This window comes from Pteropus alecto, unplaced genomic scaffold (assembly GCF_000325575.1).
Source record: "Pteropus alecto unplaced genomic scaffold, ASM32557v1 scaffold306, whole genome shotgun sequence".
Taxonomy (NCBI): Eukaryota; Metazoa; Chordata; class Mammalia; order Chiroptera; family Pteropodidae; genus Pteropus; species Pteropus alecto.
The window spans coordinates 169,734-191,411 of NW_006437748.1; the positions used below are offsets into that span (position 1 = coordinate 169,734).

General features: G+C 32.5%; 1 protein-coding gene across 1 annotated transcript in view; it reads right to left on the reverse strand.

The window, feature by feature from the left end:
- Nucleotides 1-21,678, reverse strand: part of LOC102885755 (protocadherin-15) — a gene marked incomplete at its 3' end in the record, with an annotated part of 563,452 nt that overhangs the window by 168,520 nt on the left and 373,254 nt on the right. Inside the window, exon 16 of the mRNA XM_015591761.1 lies at nt 15,805-15,937. Coding sequence (XP_015447247.1) covers nt 15,805-15,937 — 133 coding nt within the window. The remainder of the gene's footprint in view (nt 1-15,804; nt 15,938-21,678) is intronic.

The following is a 21,678-nucleotide window of genomic DNA, read 5'->3' on the forward strand; positions in this document are numbered from 1 at the left end:
ATATATTGCCTAGCTCTGACAATTGATAAGGCCTGCAAAGAGCATTCTGTGCATTTATGCTTTAGGTTCTAAATGTCATTCCCCACTTAAAGGAACCAGAGCTTTTTAGAGAAATGGTTAAATCCAGGACTGAGATAGGAAAAGTATAAAATAAATCTACAGCATCTTGCTGTACTAGAAAATAGCTAAGTGTTCAAAGAATAATGCAGACATTCTGCTTAAATGAACTCATCAAGATAAATTCTGGGACAATTCAAGCATCAAAACAGATAATGATAGTAATGGATTATAATCCTCTGAATAAAATGGAAATCAAAATGTTAATATTGATATAAATAAATAAATATATGGGTGAGAAAAGAAAGCTCTTATTTATAGTAGAATGCCAAGTACTAAATGGAGAAGAAATGATGGTATTAGAAATTCATCATTTGGAAACAATTATAATAATAATTCAATCAAAGAACATCAATGAATATTAAAATTAATGGGTGAAAATGAATGAGGAAAGAACAGTTATGTAATCTCAAAATAAGTCAATCGATATACTTTAAGATGATGCAACTTTTTTTGTTATTCACAGTAACATTTCCTGTAATGGGACATATGTAAACTATCCATCCTCTGATAAAATACGAGATGCATACAGCATCACTTTATTGATATTCTTGCCAAAAAAATTCATAACTTAAACACAGTCATGGAGAAGCACCAACAAACCCAAACAGAGGGAAAACTGTACAAAATAAGTGTCCTTAAATCTTCAAAAGCTTCAAAGAAGGATTGTTTCAGATTGAGGAGACTAAACAGGCATGACAATTAAAGGTCACATGTGATCCTTAATTAGATCATTTTGCTATGAAGAACATTATTAGGACAACTGGCAAAAATTGAATGGAGTCAAACGATTAGGTTGTAGTAAAATATTAAAGTTACCTACTGCTTTTAATGGTTATGTTGTGGTTATATATAGAAGACTATACTTTTTATAGGAATTTTAGAAATTGATGTTTGCTAGTGATGAGACATGCTAGTAACTATGTCAAATATTTTTGCACTATTCTTACATATTTTCTCTAAGTTTTATATTATTTCAAAAGAACGATGAAAATAAATCTACACATATTTATGACAATGGCAAAAATGTCTACATATGTTTCGTGTGTGCAATTTATGTGACTGTGTAAACATATACATACACTCATATGTGCCTTATCTAATTGTATATGAACATAGTGAAAAAAATTATCAAAAGACAGATTACCAGTTAATAAGAGTTATATGATGAGGAAACACTAGGGAGTTAATTGGGGAAAGGAGACAGGGAACAGGAAGTGAAGCAAGATAGAGAATAAAAAGAAAGAAATAATATAATGTATATGATTTGATTGCATTTTTAAATATATACATATTAATTGTAAAAATAAAATTAAACAGGAAGAAAATTATAATTATCTTGGTCTTTCCAGCTTGTTATTTTTGACATTAATCTTTTAATTTTTTTTCTCATCTCACAAAGATGACTTCTGACTCAAAATCATCTAGTACAAAGTGATGAAATTAGAACTGCCATGGCAATTTTATTTTGCTTCTCTTTCTAACCATTTGTTAATCAAAATCATAATGAACTACTTTTATTTGGGGGTAGGTGATAGGGAATAACTATTTTGCAAAGTTGAGTTAACTTTCATTGCTAGATAATTCTGCCTCTATCTCTGAAATATGTTTTCTTAATCTGGATCTTTATTTATTTTTTTTTTTCTTTTGTGCGAGTGAGGAAGGTGTATGAGTGGAGAAGATTGTGGAAATGAAGATTTTTCCTTTATTTTCTTTTTAAAACTGCTATGAGACTTAGTGAATCCATGTATAATAAAAAGTATTCCATACTAGGACAACACACAGTTAATTCTTCAGTTTTTTCAAGTAATTTTTCCAATGCAAATATTTTTTGTTTACTTTTTAAATATAAAATAAATTATTTTCTTAGCTCTAAATCAACCAATTCTTGCTAGTTAAGTAGAAAATCACCATAGGTACTTTTCAAAACCAATGGGGTTGCCTGTTGTTTTCTCTAGATAACTAAATACCTATTAGATGTTTGTTGACTATACTTCAGTAACACTGTTTTTGTTTCTTTTTATTTATCAGAATCACTGGTAAATAATGGCATTTGCATCTTTAAACAACAATAGCTGCCAGAGTGTGAAGCAATAAACAGTTTCAAGGCATGCCATAAACTTAGGGGTTTATTTCTAAAACAGCACAGAGAATCATTTATTGCCAAGTTACTAAAGGTAATACTGATTACTACTATTAAAATACCAATAGCTATCGAATAATAGCCCGAACAAGTATTGCACATTCGAAGCCATATTTCAAATTAGTCCTTTTTTATTTAACTTTTAGGATGAGCAGAATGGTTTAATTCTGGTCAATTAAAAAGGAAAAAACAAATCAAAACAAACAAGAAACAACAAAAGCTCTTTGTCAAGCAGGTCCAAAAATTTGTAAACTTTTCTTTGGATCACACAATAGTCTTCCAGCATGTAATAAATGAAAATCTTCACTTTCTACTATAGTTATAAACTTTTGTTTCAAGATCTTTTATAAGAAGGGGTTTTATAAAAGATCACCATTTCTACAAAATCTTATGAAAAGAAACCAAGAAATGTCAGCCAATTATCATTTAGAAAACTAAAAAGAATCCTCTAGTACTTTAAGAAGAGACATAATAAAAAAAAGAAAAGGAAAATTAGAAACTAGAGAATAAAGGTAATTTTGAATTGTCTCTTTCCTGGATATCCTAAATACGGTTTTATTACTCAGACTGTCCATAAAATTTTACTGAAGATAATGACCTCATACTTTACCTATTTTATTGGTAAAATAAAATTTTATTGGTAAAATAAAATAAAATTTTATTTACATATTTTACATATTTTATTGTTCTGGTGACCATGTTCTTCTAATCCAGAGTTTCTTTGTTTCAGCACAACTAAAATCTTGAGCTGAGTAATTCTGCATTACTCTACCCCTCTCCCCGCCCCACTCCCATATTATTTTGGAAAAGCATAGCAATAAATTATTTGTAAAAGAATGCAATTATTAGAACAGACAAAAAAAAAATCTGGAGAAAATGCTACAATTAATCTTCTCGAAATGTGTTTGTCTACTTCTAAATATATGCAAGCAGTTTTTTTAAAGTATTTTTAATGTTGGAATATCTAGGGACTATATATTACATTTCATCACTTGAGTATATTTTCTTTTAGAAAACTATTCATCCATTCTCTTTTCTCTCATCTTAAGGCTACATTTCAGATTTAATCAAGAACAAAATGTTTTTTTTAATCATCTCTATTTCCTAATTACAAAGACTGTATGTCAGTAAAGTCTACACATAGCTAATCAATAGAAAGAGGAGAGAAATGCCAGTGACTGATGATACTGTTTGAAACCTTAGTCCTAAATTTTCTTGAAATCGGATCCATCTGACATTCAATAGATCTTTATAGATTACATGCTATATTCCAGGCATTGTTCTTGTTACTGAGGATATAATAGCTAATAAAACACAGTATCTGCCATTGTAGACCTAATGCAATATTTGGCATAGTGATAAGTAAGATAACACAAAGTAAACAAGTAAATAAGAATATGAAAAGAATGAAAGCAAACAGGGTAAAGTGAATATGGAGCACAGTGAGATGTTGTATTGTTGTTGTTGTTGTTGTTGTTGTTGTTATTATTATTATTATTATTATTATTATTTTATGTAAGGTGGTGAGGTACAGCCAATTTTCTAAGGGGAAAGCAAGCAGAAATCTACGGGAAGGGAAGATGTAAGTCCTGTCTAGAAAAGGAGCATTTCAGGAAGTGGAAACAGCAAATGAAAGGGCCCCAAGGAAGGAAGGAGTCCCTCAATGTGCATGGACAGTATCCAATTGGGCTGGAACAGAATCACTGAGAGGATGAGAAGTAGGAAATGAGATCAGGTAGGTATCAGAGGGATATTTACTTTTATTCTGTGTGATTTGGGAAGCCATCGGAGGATTTTCACAAAGTAAAGTTATCTTAGCTATTTTTTTTAAACAATTACTCTATTGTGTAATAGACCACTGATGGGTGAGAGTAAAGTCCAGTAAAAATCTATTGCAATAATAGAGGCAGAAGATGATGGAGGCTAGAATCAGTGAGAGTGGTAAGAAATGGTAAAATCTGGAAATATTTTGGGACCAACCAGATTCCTTTATTGATTAGAAATGAGACAGGGCTATGAAGAGAAAGGTCAGAAATAGCTTGGAATGTTCTTGGCCTGAAAATTGGGATAAATCTGGTCATAATTTACTGAATATAAGAAAATGAAGGAGAATCAGTTGTTTTACTTGGGGGTGGGGGAAGTAAGTATAAGTACCAGATGTTAAATATGGGATATATTAGTTTTGAGATGCTGTGATAATACTATGATATGCCTCCCAGATCTCCCCTCAAGAAACAAATTATTTCCCTCTATATTGAGAATATTGCCTGCTGAGAGACTTCAGCTGTCAGTCCTATTCAGAAAAAGCCTCATCTGAAGACAGTTAAGTTGCTAAGTTCAAATTGCATTCTGAGGCAACCTGCATCTGACTTATTTATACAGATATATAAAGGAACTATCTTCTACCAATCTTCCAACTCTAAAGGGCTATCTCAGCACAGCCCTAGAGCTTTCTAGGGGGTCAACTGAAGCCCATACTGGGTCTGCATTGAAGCTCAACTTCTCCCTAAACCTTATCTTGCTTCCTTCCTGTCTTTCCACACAAGTTGATTCCAAGAACACTCCCCAATTAACAACCTACAACTAAATTTTTATCTCAAAGTCTGCTTCTCTAGAACTCAACTTAAGACAGTTGATTACTTACTATCCAAAAGTAAATATTAATCCTTCAGCTGGACATGAGTCTAGAATTTTAGGGCAGTGAGCTAAACTGGAAATATCAATTAGAAGTTGTGAGCATATAGCAATTTGGAACCATTAAACCAAATAAGTAAGAGAAGTGAGGATGAACCATCAAAATAGACTGAGCTAACTGGTCTGTGTCTATGAGTTTTTGTTTGTTTGTTTTGTTTGTTTCTTGCTTTCAGTTTTATATCCCACATATGAGTGAAATCATGGTTCTTAACTTTTTCTGTCTGACTTATTTGCTTAGCATGATAATCTCAAGATCCATTTATGTTGTTGCAAATGACGATATTTTTCTTGTCTTATGAAGGAAAGCACATGAATGGGTAAGTAGCTAGAGTGGTTTATGGAATTGAGGGCGTTTTGTTGTTGTTATTGCTTTGTATTTAATTGGGAGATATCACAGCATACTTTCATGATGATGGAAATGATCATATAAAGAAAATTTACGATGCAGAAAAATAAAATGGTGATTCTGGAACAATATTCTTGAGCTAGCCAGAGTAGATGAGTGCCATTGGAATTGGCACAAAGGATCTGCACTTAAAAGTTGCACTGGGCTTTGCAAACTACATAGAAGTCCTGAGTGCTATTCAAAGTATGATCCATGGAACAGTGTCATTCTGCAAAGTGGTTATTAATCATAATGATATAGAAAATTTAGAGTAAATTTATCTAGGGTAAAATTTAGAGTAGTTTAGAAAATTTTAAAATGATTTGACAGGCTGATTTTATATCTGTTGAATCTAATAGTAAAAAAAGGGCTTGTATTCTTTGTCTTTTGTATTTCATTTTTCTAGTAATTCACTTAAATGCATCCTTTATTACAAGAGCTGGAGAAGCATTGATCTAGTATGCAAGAGGAAGAAATTGTTTAGATAGGAACAAGAAGTGTTAACTTTTAATCACGGAATTAAAAACAAAACATATGAACACAGGTGCAAAGAGGTTGGTTGATATGGTTACAGATGGCTGTAAAAGTCTTCATCCAAGAGTTTGATGAAAGCATGGAACAGGAGAGGTGCCATAATAAAGCTATTCTTGTCAGTGAATCTCTGCCTCTAGGCTGAATACAAACCACAAATCATTATGTATGTCCACCTGTCCAACTAGCCACAGAGCATAAGCTTTACGCTCAGTGATATAAGAAGAGACTATTTCATCTTATTAACTTATTTTTAGGTTCTTAATTATTTTCAAAAGAACTTGAGAATATAGCTTAAATACATAAAAAAAATTTTCTTCTTACTTTCGACACTTTATATTCCTAGAGAAGAAAATCGTTCCTAGATGATATGCACCCCTTTATCAGAGGCACCAAAATTTTTTTGGAAACATATATAACAGGACATCTGCTTTAAAAGAGAAAAATTCACAGTAGAAATCTGATTTAATTTTTGCAATAAGCGGATGTTTGGGATTGTAAGATATTCTGTCTGTCTGTCTATTTGTGCATATGTATGTATCTACCTACCTATCCTTCATATAAAAATAAATTATATTTTAGAATACTTCAGAATCAGGTAACCAACATCAGTCAATATTCAATGTATTTCAGATTTCTTATGTGCACTCATAGAGTTATTATTCTCTTGCGATAATGCTAATGATGAAAGAGCCACCTGAAATCTAATTCAAGGAAAGACGAGAAAATGTATTTTTCACTACGTGAGCTGAAAATGAAGAGAAAAATAAATGGCTTTCATTTCTCACACTTATCAAAATCAGGGTAACCTCCTAAATAGTGTAAGTCATATATTATAAAATTAAAGGGAAAATCGTCATCTTTTAGTACAATCTGCAATGTTGATCTATGCAGTAACACATTAAAGAAGCTGAATGCTCAAAGAAAAACTTCTTTAATGACAGAGAGGCTAATCTCCAACTAACATATCCACAGTGATCCCCATGATATAAATGATGCTGCAAATTTTATGGCACAGGGCCTATGATTCATGTATACTGTACCTACACCAGCTGTAAACTGTTCATGAATCATAAACTCCTGTTACCATCTTCAGGGAAAAAATGCATCCTATTTTATAAGAAATATTCATCAAAAAAGAAAGAGAAAAGAAATAACTCCTAATACTTTGGGAATATTTGAAAGATGGCAGAAAAACAAATTAGCACCTATCACAGGACCTGGTAATGTAAAAGTGTAGACTATATGACGATTTACATTTCATTCGAACTGTTCTGGAAATGGATCAATTCTGTAGTGAGATCAAGTCAATCTTTTTTGGGGACTAAACATAATAATTCTTTAAAGTATATAGTTTAATTCTACAGCTTCTTGAAACTATTAAAAAATGAGAACAAATGCATGTTGCAAACTGACCAAAGCCCTGTCTTACATTTATACTCAAGTAGTTCATTAGTAAAATGCATGATTTTTTTCTCAAGTCACCAGAGGTGGCAACATCCTAATTTTTGGTGTGCTTCTCACCATTATCTCTTTTCCCCTGCTTTTTGTGTCTGAGCTGCTTCAAGAGCTATTGCAGTTTCCATCAAGAAAAGCCAAGAAACGAAAAGAAGCTCAAACTGCCAGAATCAGTCAGCTCACTGATAAATGAAACCAGAAGTTTAAAATAGTGGCTAAATTAAGTTATCCCAGTGTTAATGGACATTACTGTACAATATTTTTCTTCATTTTTGTAAAGAATCAAGAAGCAACACAAGAAAATAAAATCAAGTTTGATAAAGCAGATCTTAGAAAGAAAAGAATGATTAGTTTTGTGGGCAGACCTACTTTAGTATTGAAGGAATTGTTTGCAAGTTTATGCAAAGCTGAGGGGACTGAGCAAATCTCAGTCTCTGAGAAAGGAAGAATAGAATAATGGTTACCATATAGACTCTAGAGTCCTATGGCTTGATTTGGAATTCTCCCTCTACAACAGGGTTCTACTTGACTCTGGGAAAGTTACTTCACTGCTTTGTCAAGAGTATAAAAGGAGAGGAAGCTTTCAAGTGCTTAATGTAGTTCCTGGTTTATAATAGCATTCAATTAAAATTAGATATTGATGCTATTATTATTAATATTGATCTCTTAGCCACATATCCCTGGGCTTCCAAAGTATCACTTTGTTTTCTAAATGCAAGTAGTCATTCCTTCACAATGGAAGAGCTAGTAAAAATTAAAGTGGGTGAATGTATTCTTTGAAATGTATCCATTTTCTCATAATTGTTGACATTGCACTTTCCTACTCATTACTCCAAATGACCAGTACTTCCTGCTTACTTTTAAAATCCCAAATTTTAGTATGAGTTAACAGAAAAATAAGAATGGTAATCTTCCTTATGGAGAATTGAAATAAAAATACCATAAGTTAAGCACTTTCTTTTTATTTCAGCCATTGAGCTCTGCGACTTACATGCTATCTCATTTAATATCTGCTTTTCTACCCCAAAGACACCAATCTCCCTCCTATTTCCCAAACTCTTAAAATTTTGCTTTCTGGTATATACACTATTAGTCTCCATTATTTTATTTAACAAATATTTATTGACAAATAAATATTGACCCAAATATTTATATACACACATGATACCTCGATAACTAATATTGCTTTTGTTTTTAGATAGCTAATGTAAGACCCATCTCTTAGAGTATTTTGACACAGTTTAAATAAATGATGTAATTTAATATACGAAACTAATGCTAGATCTTAGGGGTGAAATAATATGTTTTATGTTTTTTTTCTTTTAGAGGTACCTTTATAATTTATTTAAACATAATGGATGGTATTTTTGTGGAATATTTTGGTTTGTTTTTAAATGACACTCATGTTACACTGTAGGAGTCAACCAATTTTTTCTATATAAAATCTGTAAAAATTTAGGCTTTGTAGGCTACTTACTGATATCTGAATATTATTCTTTGCTTATTATTTTACCTTATTACATTTTTATTTGTTTATATTTTATTGAAAAATCTTTAAAAATGTGAAAACTATCCTTAGTTTACTAGCCATACAAACAGGCCACTTTGCCCCTGGCTATATCTTGTCAACCTGTGTCCTACCCATTCTTTAGTTTTTAAAAAATGAACAGTGACATTACTTTAAGTAAATTATTCTTTCTACTACCACTCATTTTCAGAAATAAGTCCAAGTGTCAGTGAAATAGAGGTGTGGTGGCAAAAACAGAGAACAAGGAGAAAGACATTTTAAATCAAGGAACTTATTTTCCTCCCAATCCCAATTCTTGGCCCCTAAAGTAATAGACTGTGTGCAAGGAGGGTCATACCTTTACTTCATCCCATTTATGTGTTTGCTATCCATTTCACAAAGTATGGTTGAACTTTCTTTTGGGATGATCTACCAGCTGTAGTTGAATAGATCATTTGATTCAATATTTGCTCATAACTCGGATTTGTTCTTTATAGTTAGGCATAAGTTTACTGCTGATCACTAAACATTTTGACTATTTGTAGCAGTGTGAAAGAATCTAAGCATTATATCTTGAATAAGCCACGTTAGAAACGTTGTCAAGGCCTTGAGTATAATGCACTTTATCTTAATGCAGAAAAGAATCACAATCAGGAGTCTAGGATTGGAGCGGACAGCCAGAGTTGATTGGTTTAAATGGCAAACACTACAGATCTGTACCTCCATGAAATCTCCTAAATATTTCTTTCTTCTGTGCTTTTATTGTAAGTACAAAAGGTCAGAACTGTATTATCATACAGCCAGTTTGAACAAGGAATCTCAATTCTCGAAGAATGAAATAAATGTTTTATTCCTTCATATCAGGCTGCTGTATTTATCACCTCCATTTCTAATATGGTGTTTAGCTGACTTCATCAATGTTTCAATAAATCTACATGTTTAAATCTATAGATATTCAACATATCTATCTAAATAGCTATCTATTTCAATCTATAACTTAGTAAAACTGTCTCATTTTTATTAGTATAATATATTCTTTTTGATTTTAAAACCAATTTTGTTTCTAGAGACTTAGAGTGAGGTGAATGTGATCTTCTCACTCATATTCATCATTCTTCCTTTCATTTCTTCCTTGACGCTGGAATAGAGAGGATGTAGAAGGAATAATATATTTTTTAAAAATAATTGCCTGTATTGAGGTTGAGCCAAAGTTAGTGTGAAAGAGGACTGGCACCAACAAATCCTACTGTTAAGTAGTTCAGTCCCAAGCAGCCATCCTAGGAATTGGTGGTACCTCGTGAAATTGTGATGTATCTTCTGCCTAACGCCCTGTTAGTGACCTCTTTTCATATATCTTGATGTATGTGCCTCTTTACTGCACATACTGCAATCCCCTTAATTTTTATTTATACTTAGAGTTACCAACTGAGATCTGTGTACCCAGGCAGGACCCATCTTACCTACAACAAAGTCTTCAAGGGAGCAGCTCATACCCTTTTGCCAACTGCCCACTTCACCATGGCATTTATTTCCTATGTTCTTCCTCCTGCTATAGTTGCATTGATTCAAGTCTAAGCAGAGAATTGGATGTTAATCTCTCCTTATTTGTAAGAATTTCTCTTGGATTTTTTTTTCTCTTAGCCTAGGACTAAGAGAAACTCTGGACTACCCAACATTTGACTACCAAAAAATTCATCTTCATCTGTTTCTACAAAACTGTTTGAGATCTCTCCTACCTGAATTCTTGGAGAATATTCTATTAAGAACTAGAAATTCTTTGAGGTAAGATCTGGAAATTCAATAATTTTTGCTCGACTATTTCTTATCCAGGTTTTAATCTATGTTCTATTCTATAACCTCTATGTGAGAGAGGAAAATAGTTAATTAGTATTTCCTTTAATCGCTTCTTCCTGAGACAATTGAAATAAATTATACCTTCCCCCAACCTTTGGTATCAATTATCCTTATAAAAATCATAAAATTAACTTTTAAGAAAAAAAACAAAACTAATTAAATTTAAAAGATACCCACATCCTGAAAAAAAACAAAAGAGAAACATAAAATTTAATAGTTTTTCTATAGCCTTAAATAAAACATTGTGATATAGATAGAGTCCTGATTTAGGAGTCAAAAGAAAAAATAAAATAAAAAACCTACTCTAGCTCACAATCCCACCCATTTCTGAGTTTATTTTCTCATTTTCCAGACAATAAACATAATAATACCTGTCTGTTTATTAGGATCATGGTGATAACCAAATGAAATGATGAATTATACATATGTTAAAGAGATATAACTGTTTTAGCAGCTTAAGGTAGCTGACTTTTAATTACATATAATGACTTATAAGTGAAAAATTAGAAATAAAATCAAATAAATGATTGAGAAATATGGTAGAGAAAATAATTAGAATTAAACACTCTGATTCATCAAATCCTACTAAACCAATTTTTTTAACTTATGTTTTTGTTTGTTATCAGAAGCAATAGAAGTGATATAGGATTTGGTGTTCTGACAACTAATTTTTAACATTCTATTTTTAAGAATAGATTGTTAAATACACATTAACCAGTTATTTCTAGAAAAGACTGTTTATCAATAAGCTGTTTGTAAGGAGAATATATATATTTTTTTCTTTGTCTAGAAAGTGAAATAGGCAGTGTTCAGGACTGGAAGTAGGATGAATAACAAGTAAAGACTTATGAATGTTGAATAGTGGTTACAGCCAAACTATAAAGTGACCACAGTGAGGAAGCAGTACCTCTCCCCCTACAACTAAAGTAGGGCAAAGAACAGAAGATGGAGGACTTGCAGTGATATTGCACTGCAAGTGAAATATTAAATGGAAGTAGAACAGGCATAGTGGATAAGCATGAAAATATTTCGGCAGACTCCTTAATGTTTTTTCCTTTGTCTACAACTTAATAGATTACACAAGGACCTTGGGAAAAGAGCCTTCTATGTTTTATAGCTCGATTTCTCCATTTGTAAAATTATGATGATAATAGCTCTGACTGCATTGTTTGTTTGTTTGTTTAATAAGAATTAAATGGGGAAATATGTGAGAAGTATATACTATAAAAAAAAATATATATATATATTCAAAGTAATTATTTTGAAAATATTGGTAGGCCTTTTCTAGAGAAAATAAGACATTGCCTGCTCTACTGACATCAGATTTTGCCATGTGACCAGTAAAGTTCTAGATTGAGGCTGTTTCATCAGTCTGAGTGTGAAGCAAAGACTGAGTATAATAGTTACTGCTACCTTGTGATGGGCATTGACTGTGAAATTTGTCAATAAACCTAGCTATCCTAACCGATTCACAATTTGGTACTTAAAAGTGGAGTGTGCCATAACAAACACCCAAAAAGTAAACAGCAGTGCCTTCAAGAGGGCAGAAGGTAGTAAGGAAACGGTCATTGGATGCTCTCAGGATGGGAATCCATAATCTGCAGGAATGAATCATTTAGAAAAACGATTGCCTGAAATAACATAGAAAGCAAATAGTGTACCAAAAGGACTCAGTTCTTTGACACCATACTTAGCCATGAGATCAGTGTGTGCCTCCTTTGGTAAGACTATATGTCCCTACTGTGATTAACCCAGGAGGAGCCTTGTGACTTGATTTAGTGAGTGAAATGTGGGCAGAGTTCATTTGTTACTTCTGGGAGAAACAGAGAGCCAGTTTGTTGTGCCTATGTCAGAAGAACAACATTGCTTCAGACAGAGGCTCCTCTATTATTCTTAAATGAAATAAGATGAATACCAGAGCTGTAACTGATCCACAATGAATATACAGTATGGGTAAGATATAAATCTTTCAGTTATAAATCATTAAAATTTTGAATTTGGGTGCATGTAGACATATAGTCTAGCTATCTTTACTAATACAATAAGAACTTAAACAGTGTCTCACTCATTAAATGCCACTTAAATGTTAGATATTATTATTATTATATGAGCATGATAATGATGGCGATGATACAAGTATTCATGGGTAGAAAAGAATTATGCTATTATGCTAATGATTCTAACAATGGGTTAAACATCAGTGGGAATGTGAGCCATACATATGGGTAATTCAGAAGAAAATAATGTTCTTGTGAGGATAAAAAAAATTTGAGGTATATTTGAATAAAATACATAGTCCCATTTGGTACCAATGGCTCATTTTAATAGTGATGAAAATAGATCAAAATTTCAGAGGGAAAAAAAGTTGAAGTTAACTCATTTAGTAATTTAAATAAATTTCTAATGATTTTTCAAATGCAATGAATAAGGAAGAATATAAAGTAATTTAAATATTTGAGGAAACTGGCTGTATATCCTGTGGTGTGCTGGTAAAAGTTTAACAACAAGCTCTGGAGTAAGGGATAAGGATTTATTGCATTTGCCAATTTATAACATAAATACACCCACCATGGCCAGTTTCAAGCTAACAATATTACGTAACTGAACATGATGTTCAGGAGAGATGCACACAGCTGGCTCTCTTGATCCCAGTGTACAAATTAGCTCCAGCATACCATTCTAATAAATTTCACTGGCAGATTAGAATAATATAGAATCATGCTTTAGAGCAAGGTCTGACCAGCTTGGGGATTAAAAACACCCACCTAATTCTAACCTTAATCAGCATAAGAAGTTTCAAAAGAATAGCTGGGTGCCATTTTCCTCTACTGAACACCCTCAATACAGTAGCCAGGCAAAACAGCCTTAATACGTTGATGAAAATTATAGCCTCCCAAACAGCTTTGAGATGGAATGAAAGAAAAATACTTAAAAGGGGAAGGGGAAAGAGATACAAGGATTATTGTCTGAAAAGAAACCAAGTTGGTCTCAGTCAAAACAGATTATTTTGAAGTCTGTCTGTTATCTTCAAAAATATATTTCCCCACAAATTCTGTCTTTCTAAATTGAATGGTGAGTCAACAGTGGTTTGCGCTGTGTTAAAAAGATGAGGATGCAGCTAGAAGTACTTCTAATGTATTCTGTTATTAGAAGTCTTTGGAGGAGTAATTTGATGGAAAATTTTTGAGTTTTAGGTCACTGGTTTAAATTCAATCTCACTTGATCATGAGCAAAAGTAAATAGCTATTGGCCTATGAAAAATGCCTGGATCTTTCTAATAGATACTGCCACTGCAATTGGTACCCTCTCTTTTGCTTCTGCCAGAAGCACAAAGGGTGAACAGAAATGTTATTTCAAGTATTTTCTCAGCTTTTGCACTAGAGAAATTTGAGATAGGAAAAAGGGCAACTCCTTTTCATCTCCTTAACTCTCAGGTAAAATCATCCTATAATATCATTCCAAGATTTCTCTGGGATATATTGAAACCTTAACCATCTTACAAATAAAATCATGTTCTACCTCTTAGGAAGTGAAATTATATAAAAGCACATTCTTAAAGAATATTTAAATGTAAAAATTTATAATCGCTTGGCCTGATTCTAACAAACCTAATAGTGGTTTTTCTTCTCTTCTTGTTTAAATAAATACCCATATATGTGAATAAAATAATTGTATTATTCCATTAAATGCACTTGTCTTAATATTTGGTTTTCCATATTTTATTATTTTATTGCTTTAACTTTCTGTTTTCTCCTGCCTAAAGAAACTGCAATGTTTTATTTCTGTCTTTTATTCTGTCCATTAAAATCCCCCAAATTTTCTTATTACTAATATGTCTACTTTCATATAATTTTGCTTCCCACATGTTTTAATAGCAAAATAACAACAAAAGCAAACTCTCGCAAGTTATCAGGAAAAAAAAAATAGATATTGGAGCAGAAGCAAAGAAAAATATCTGGTGATGCCAACGAAATTTTTGGCAGCTTCAGATAATAAGTAGAATACAGTGGAATGAACCTTGTTTTGGAGATGATAATAATTCAATCAACTGATCTTAGGCCTCATTTACTTTCTATAAAATTCACTTTCCACATTTGGATAATGAGGTTGTTTTGTTTCATTATTTCTATATTCTATGGAATTTTCACTTTTACATCATCATGTTTTAAATAAGGGGGTGTCAATACTCAAATAGGATTTGAGCAAGATCTAGATATGCTTTATGTCACCTCATTTCATGGTAAAGATTGATGCTGGGAATTTCCTAATCTATTAAAATCTCTCCTAACCTTCAAGCCAGCTTTCTGAGTTTCATGTCAGGAACTCCTGTTATTCTCATATAACACCAAAAGAAAATAAATTCTCTGTCTGATGAACTTTTATAGGTAAAATAATATGTCATGTTATGATCCTTAATGATTTTTATAGCAAATGACAATTATCAATACCATATGTAGTCCATCTTGAAGCTGTCAATTCAGTTGAAGATATAGCATTCTCTGGCCAAATGTGCTTTAGTCAGGAATATATAAATAGTAAAAACCAAGCTACCATCATGCAAGTAACTTATATGCCTATGAATCTGAAGCTTCAAATCAAAATATCAGCTATATCTATCCCATTCATTTAAACAAATAGACTGAGGCGAAGCAATTACAAAATTTGCCCATGGCCACAGAATCTTGTCTGCCTCAGAATTATAATACCTACCATCAGCCTGTGAATCTAAAGTTATTTTCTCTATACAACACTGTGGCAAAAATAAATCCTGCTAGGCAAAAGAATCCAAGACAGAAAATAATAGTCAGCTGCAGACTCTTTGGATGCAAAGTACAAAATATTCAAGTGCATGTTTCTACTCCCTTCATTCTCTCTTGTAATGATTGTAGCTAATCCCTGCCAGCTAACATTAATTCTTCAATTGTGGCAATCAATAGAATAGATTAGCTGTGGAAACCCTCCATCCATATTACCTCTGCTTTCCTTTCCAGATGGAATTTTCATTCACTAGAGTGCAAGCAGACCTGTGAGTTTGTACCCCTCTTACACAAAAATAAATCCATTAGTCTTCAAAGTTGTCTCTACAGAACTTTATATATAGACAAAGGAGCATACCTGTAGATTTAATAAAACAGCACCAATCCTCATCGCTTCACTGATTTCAAGGCTATACATCAGCTGTGGGAAGCGGGGAGGGCTTTGATTATTTGGAGGAAGCACTTCAATATACACAGTGCAGATGGAGTGCCTGAAGAGAAAGAGGACAAGACAGGTGAAAATCTACATCACATTTAATGACAGACTGCAGTTGGTATTGTTGTCGGATTTATAAGAAATAACGTTTTGAATTTTTATAGAAAATAATAAAATAATTCAGAATAAAAGGATAGGGAAAAAACTACCACCAAAATATAATGTTTTTTTTTTCTTTTTAAATGAAATTATCTTAATAAAAGGAAAGGAAATGCCTCAGGTACTGACTTTTCCTACTTATATTAATAGTGTGATTTAAAAAGAAATAGTCCAAATGAAGCCAATAAATTAACTTGCCTTGACTTCTGATTTTATTTTTTAATACCTCTTTAATAGCAGAAAGATTCTGTAAATATCTGCTAATATAAGCTGTCCTTGGGGTTCTCTTCCTATTAAACCAGCAGAATAAGTATTGATTAAAATAGCACAAAAAACAAAATGTGAGTTGTGTTTTATAAGTTCGATTGCTGACATCAGTCTCTTAATGTAAATGCAAGTCAAGAGTCAGGATCATAAAATAATCATTGTGTAAAATAGTTGGAAACAAAACTAAATGTGTTTTTTAAATTAAATTTATTGGGGTGACATTGGTTAATAAAATTATATAGATTTCTAGTATGTAATTCAATAATATATCATCTGTATATTGTATTGTGTTCTAAAATCTTTTAAAGAGTATAATATAAAAAGTTAGAAATTAGATTTAATTAAAGCCTTACATTGATAGGGAATTTTTTGAAAGATAAGAAGATGCTCTATTATAAGGATGAAAAAATTTTAATAGACATAATCAACTCAATATGTTTCTTAACGCTGAAACTTCTTTATACAACAAAAGCTAAAGAAGCAAGATGTTCAAGGTTTGTACAGAAGAAACACTGGCTAAAATATAAATGAGACATGGCAATTTAAAAAGTTAGTCTTCTATCTTGAAGAAAACCACCACGACCTTATTTTAACAAAATCATGACTTTTCAAAATACATTTGTTTTAATTGCTTTAACCTTATTTTAACAAAATCATGACTTTTCAAAATACATTTGTTTTAATTTCTATTTGGGGCTAGAATTTTCTTAAAATAACTCAAAATTCTTTTTATTGTTTCAATTAAAAGACATGACCATCGAAACTTTTTTTTCAGATAATATTATACTAAAATAATCTACCTTTTGAAAAGCTTTTAAGAAAATAATAATCATGGGAACTAATGTTTTATTTTTTTTTAGTTTATCACTTTATAATATGACCAGATCCAAATTCTTTTTAAACATGTCTTCAGTAGCTGAGATATCTATAGAATTTTAAACACTTCTGAAAAGCTGGACTAATTTTTAAAAAATTCACACATTTATTACAATATTATTTCAAAGTAATCTCATTTTAAATGAAAATCACTTAGGTTTTTATAATCAGTTAAAATATCTGTATTAATTCCTACCTCTGAATTTATCACTTTATTATTAAAATTGCCAATAAAAGTCAAATTCTAATTTATTTTATTTTCAAAATATTTTTAACAAGTGAGCTTTTAAAATGAGTATAATAATATCTAATGTTAGCACAAGGCTTAAATAAGATTACACATATATACATGCATTTGTACTTGTGTGTACTTGTGTGTATTTGTGTTTATAAATGTTTATGTACACACACATAAAAACATATTTATCAATTATTATTGATAATTGTTCAGAACAAAACTTCCCACTGCCCCAGAAGCTCTTGGCAAGTATAAAATGTAGACTCATCTACTTTTTAAGTAGTAGCCCAGAGGATTTCTCTACAAACTAACTTAAATCTCTCTCAAATAACCCTGAAGGGAAGAGGTTCTCTCATTGATTAACATTTTTTTTTTTTTTGGCCTAGAACACACCTCTACTCTAAATTTTGTAGCTAGTGTAAAATACATGCATAAAACTGAGAATCTATATAATACAAATTTTATTTTTATAATATAGCTAATATAATATAGAAAGATATCTATTTCTAAAAATGAAAATCATAAAACTTTTCTTTTTCTCATTTGATAATGAAAGTCAATTCTAAACAAGAGAGATGATGTACTTTCTTAGATAATCTTACGATTTTTAAGAGATTCTAGAGTATCTAATTGAACTCTCTCATTTTACAAAAGACAATTAAATAATAAAAAGGATTAAGTGACGGAGTCAAGGTTATAAAGTTAATTAGCAACAGCAGATAAACTATAAGGCAACTCTTAATTCAAAATCTGCCTTCCCCCTACCCCACCCCCATTCCACGAAAACAAATATAGGAAATAAATTGAAGAAGTTTTACTAATTTGACATGTGTGTTTCTGTGTGTGAGCATAAAACATCAGTTTGTAATGAAGAATGCTATCTTGTAGAAAATCATAAATTATTTCATGACTTAGGCTCAGGCTAATTATTTATATCACGAACGAAACTTCATCTGTAGCACTTTGTAGTAGGACCAAATAAAATATGAATGAAGAAGAGGTTGAGAAAAGCTGAATCTGCACTAACCTGGGAAAATTACCTACTTGTCCCACCCTGGTGACTTCCTGAGACCCTGTCTCATCCAACTCTGGTACCTGTGAGGCTCTCATCTGCTGAGCCTTATGGGTAGCCAGCAGACAGCCACAGGCCTGGGGGTTCCCTGATCCTTTTTCTGAGCTGTACCAGGCCCTGTCATGGTGGCAGCCTGCCTCAGTTAGTCATGTGGCCTCTCCCACATTCCTCCAGGTCCTGTTCAGGCAGCGACCAAACATGGTTAGCTTTGTTGCTTCTACCAGGTAGTCCTGGGCCAGACACATGGCAGCAGCTGACTTTGGCCTCATGGGAGCCCCTCCAAAAGGGCTCTAGAATCAGCACACCAGAGGCTGCTGTTAGACCTCAACAGAGCACCACCAGATTAGTTCTATAGGTGGCAAACCCAAAGACTAGTATCACAGGCACATGAACCCACTGGAGTGAACCCCACTCCACGGGGTCAGCCTCCATACAGCAGCTGATACTTTGTGGGTGTGGCTAATCTTCACAGCAAGTCAGCCTGAGAGTCAATCCCAACCACTGACGTGCCAACACAAATCAAAACTCAACTACAACAGAAGGGCACACACAACCCACACAAGGGTCATTCCTGGAACCCTCATGGCAGGTGATTAGGGAAACTGTGCCAACTCTACACAGGGCACCTACTACACAAAACCATCCAGCTAAGAATGAGACACATAGAAGATCTACCTGATAGAAAGAAACAAACATAGAGAGGCAGCCAGGATGGGAAAACAAAGAAAAATGTTCCAAATGAATGAACAGAAGAAAATGCAAGAAAAAGAACTAAATGAAATGGAGAAAAGCAACATACCAGAAACAGAGTTCAAAACACTGGTTACAATGATGTTCAATACACTTAGAGAAAGAATAGATGATCTCAGTGAGAACTTCAACAAAGGGAGATTAGAACGTAAAAAAGACATAGAAACCATAAAAAAAAAAATCAGTCAGAAATGAAGAATACAATAACTGAAATGAGGAATACACTAGAAAGAAAAAATCAGTGATTTGGAGGACAAAGTAGCAAAAAACATCCAATCAAAATAGCAAAAAGAAAACAGAATAAAATAATGAATAGTTTAAGAGACCTCTGGACAGCATCAAGTATAACAGCATTCATATCATAAGAGTACAAGAAGGAGAAGAGAGAAAGCAAAGTACGGAGAACCTATTTGAGGAAATGTCTGAAAACTTCCCTAACTTGGTGAAGGAAATACACATACAAGTCCAGGAAGCACAGACAGTCCCACGCAAGGTGAACCCAAACAGACTCACACCAAGACACATCTTAATTAAAAGGGTAAAAGTCAAAGACAAAGAAAGGATCCTAAAAGAAGCAAGAGAAAGACAGCTAGTTACTTGCAAGGGTATTCCCATAAGAATATCAACCGATTTCTCAACAGAAACTTTGCAGGCCAGAAGAGATTGACACAAAATATTCTAAGTGGTAAAATGCAAGGACCTACAGCCAAGACTACTCAACCAGCAAGGCTATCAATTAAAATCAAAGGTAAGACAGAAATTCTGAGACAAGAAAAAGCTAAAGAAATTCATCACCATCAAACTAGTATTATAAAAAATGTTAGAGGGACTTCTTTATGAAGAACAGAAAGAAAAACATAACATAAATATAAATAATAAAATGGCAATAACTATGTAGCTATCAGTAGTCATTTTAAATGTAAATGGATTAAATGTTCAATAAAAGACATAGGGTAGCTGAACGGGTAAGAAAACAAGCCCCACGCATATGCTATCTACAAGAGACCCATTTCTGATCGAAAGACACACACAGACTGAAAGTAAAGGGATGGAAAAAAACATATCTCATGCAAATAGAAATAAGGAAAAGCTGGGTAGCAATACTTATATGAGACAAAATAGACTTTAAAACAAAGGCTATAATAAGAGACAAAGAAGGATATTGCATAATGATAAAGGGATCAATCCAACAATAAGATATAACTCTAAGAACATTTATACACTCAATACAGGAGCACTTAAATAATATAAAGCAAATATTGACTGACATAAAGGGAGAGATTGACAGTGATGTGGTCATGCTGGAGGACTTTAACACCCTATTGACACCAATGACTAGATCTTCCAGACAGCAAACCAACAAAAAAACAGCAACATTAAATGGTACACTAGACTAGATAGGTGTAATTGATATTTTTAGATCATTTCACCCCAAAGCAGCAGAATACACATTCTTCTCAAGTGCTCATAGAACATTTTCTAAGATAGACCACATATTAGGCTGCAAAACACATCTCAGTAAATTTAAGAAGACTGAAATCATATTAAGCATTTTTGCCAACCAGATGGCAGGAAACTAGAAATCAATTACAAGAAAAAAAGAAAAAGAAAAATACACAAACACATGGAGGCTAAATGACATGCTACAAAACAATGAATGGGTTAACAATGAGATTAGAGAAGAAATCAAAACATACCTTGAGATAAATGAAAATGAAAACAAAATGATCCAAAATCTATGGGACACAACGAAAGCAGTTCTAAGAGGGGAATTCACAGAAATACAGGCCTACCTCAAGAAACAAGAAAAATGCAAAATATCAAATAAATAATCTAACCTTACACCAAAAGGAACTAGAAAAAAAAAAAGCAAACAAAGCCCAAAGTGAGCAGGAGAAAGGAAATAATAAAATTTAGAGCAGAAATAAATGAAATAGAGTCTTTAAAAAAAAAAAAAAACTATAGAAAAAGTCAATAAAACCAAGAGCTGGTTCTTTGAAAAATAAACAAAATGGATAAAACTTTAACCAGACTCATCAAGACAAAAAGAGAAAGGACCCAAATAAATATAATCAAACAATGAAAGAGAAGTAACAACTAATTCAACAGAAATACAAAGGATTCTAAGAAAATACTACAAACAACTATATGCCAACAAATTAGACAGTCTGGAAGAAATGGATACATTCCTAGAAACACATAATTTTCCAAGACTGAGTCAAGGACAAACAGAAAACTTGAACTGACTGATTCCTACTAAAAAAATCAAACTGTAATAAAAAACTCAGAAGGAAGAAGGAAAGAAAGAAAGGAAGGAAGGAAGGAAGGAAGGAAGGAAGGAAGGCAGGAAGGCAGGAAGGCAGGAAGGCAGGAAGGAAGGAAGGAAGGAAGGAAGGAAGGAAGGAAGGAAGGAAGGAAGGAAGGAAAGGGATGT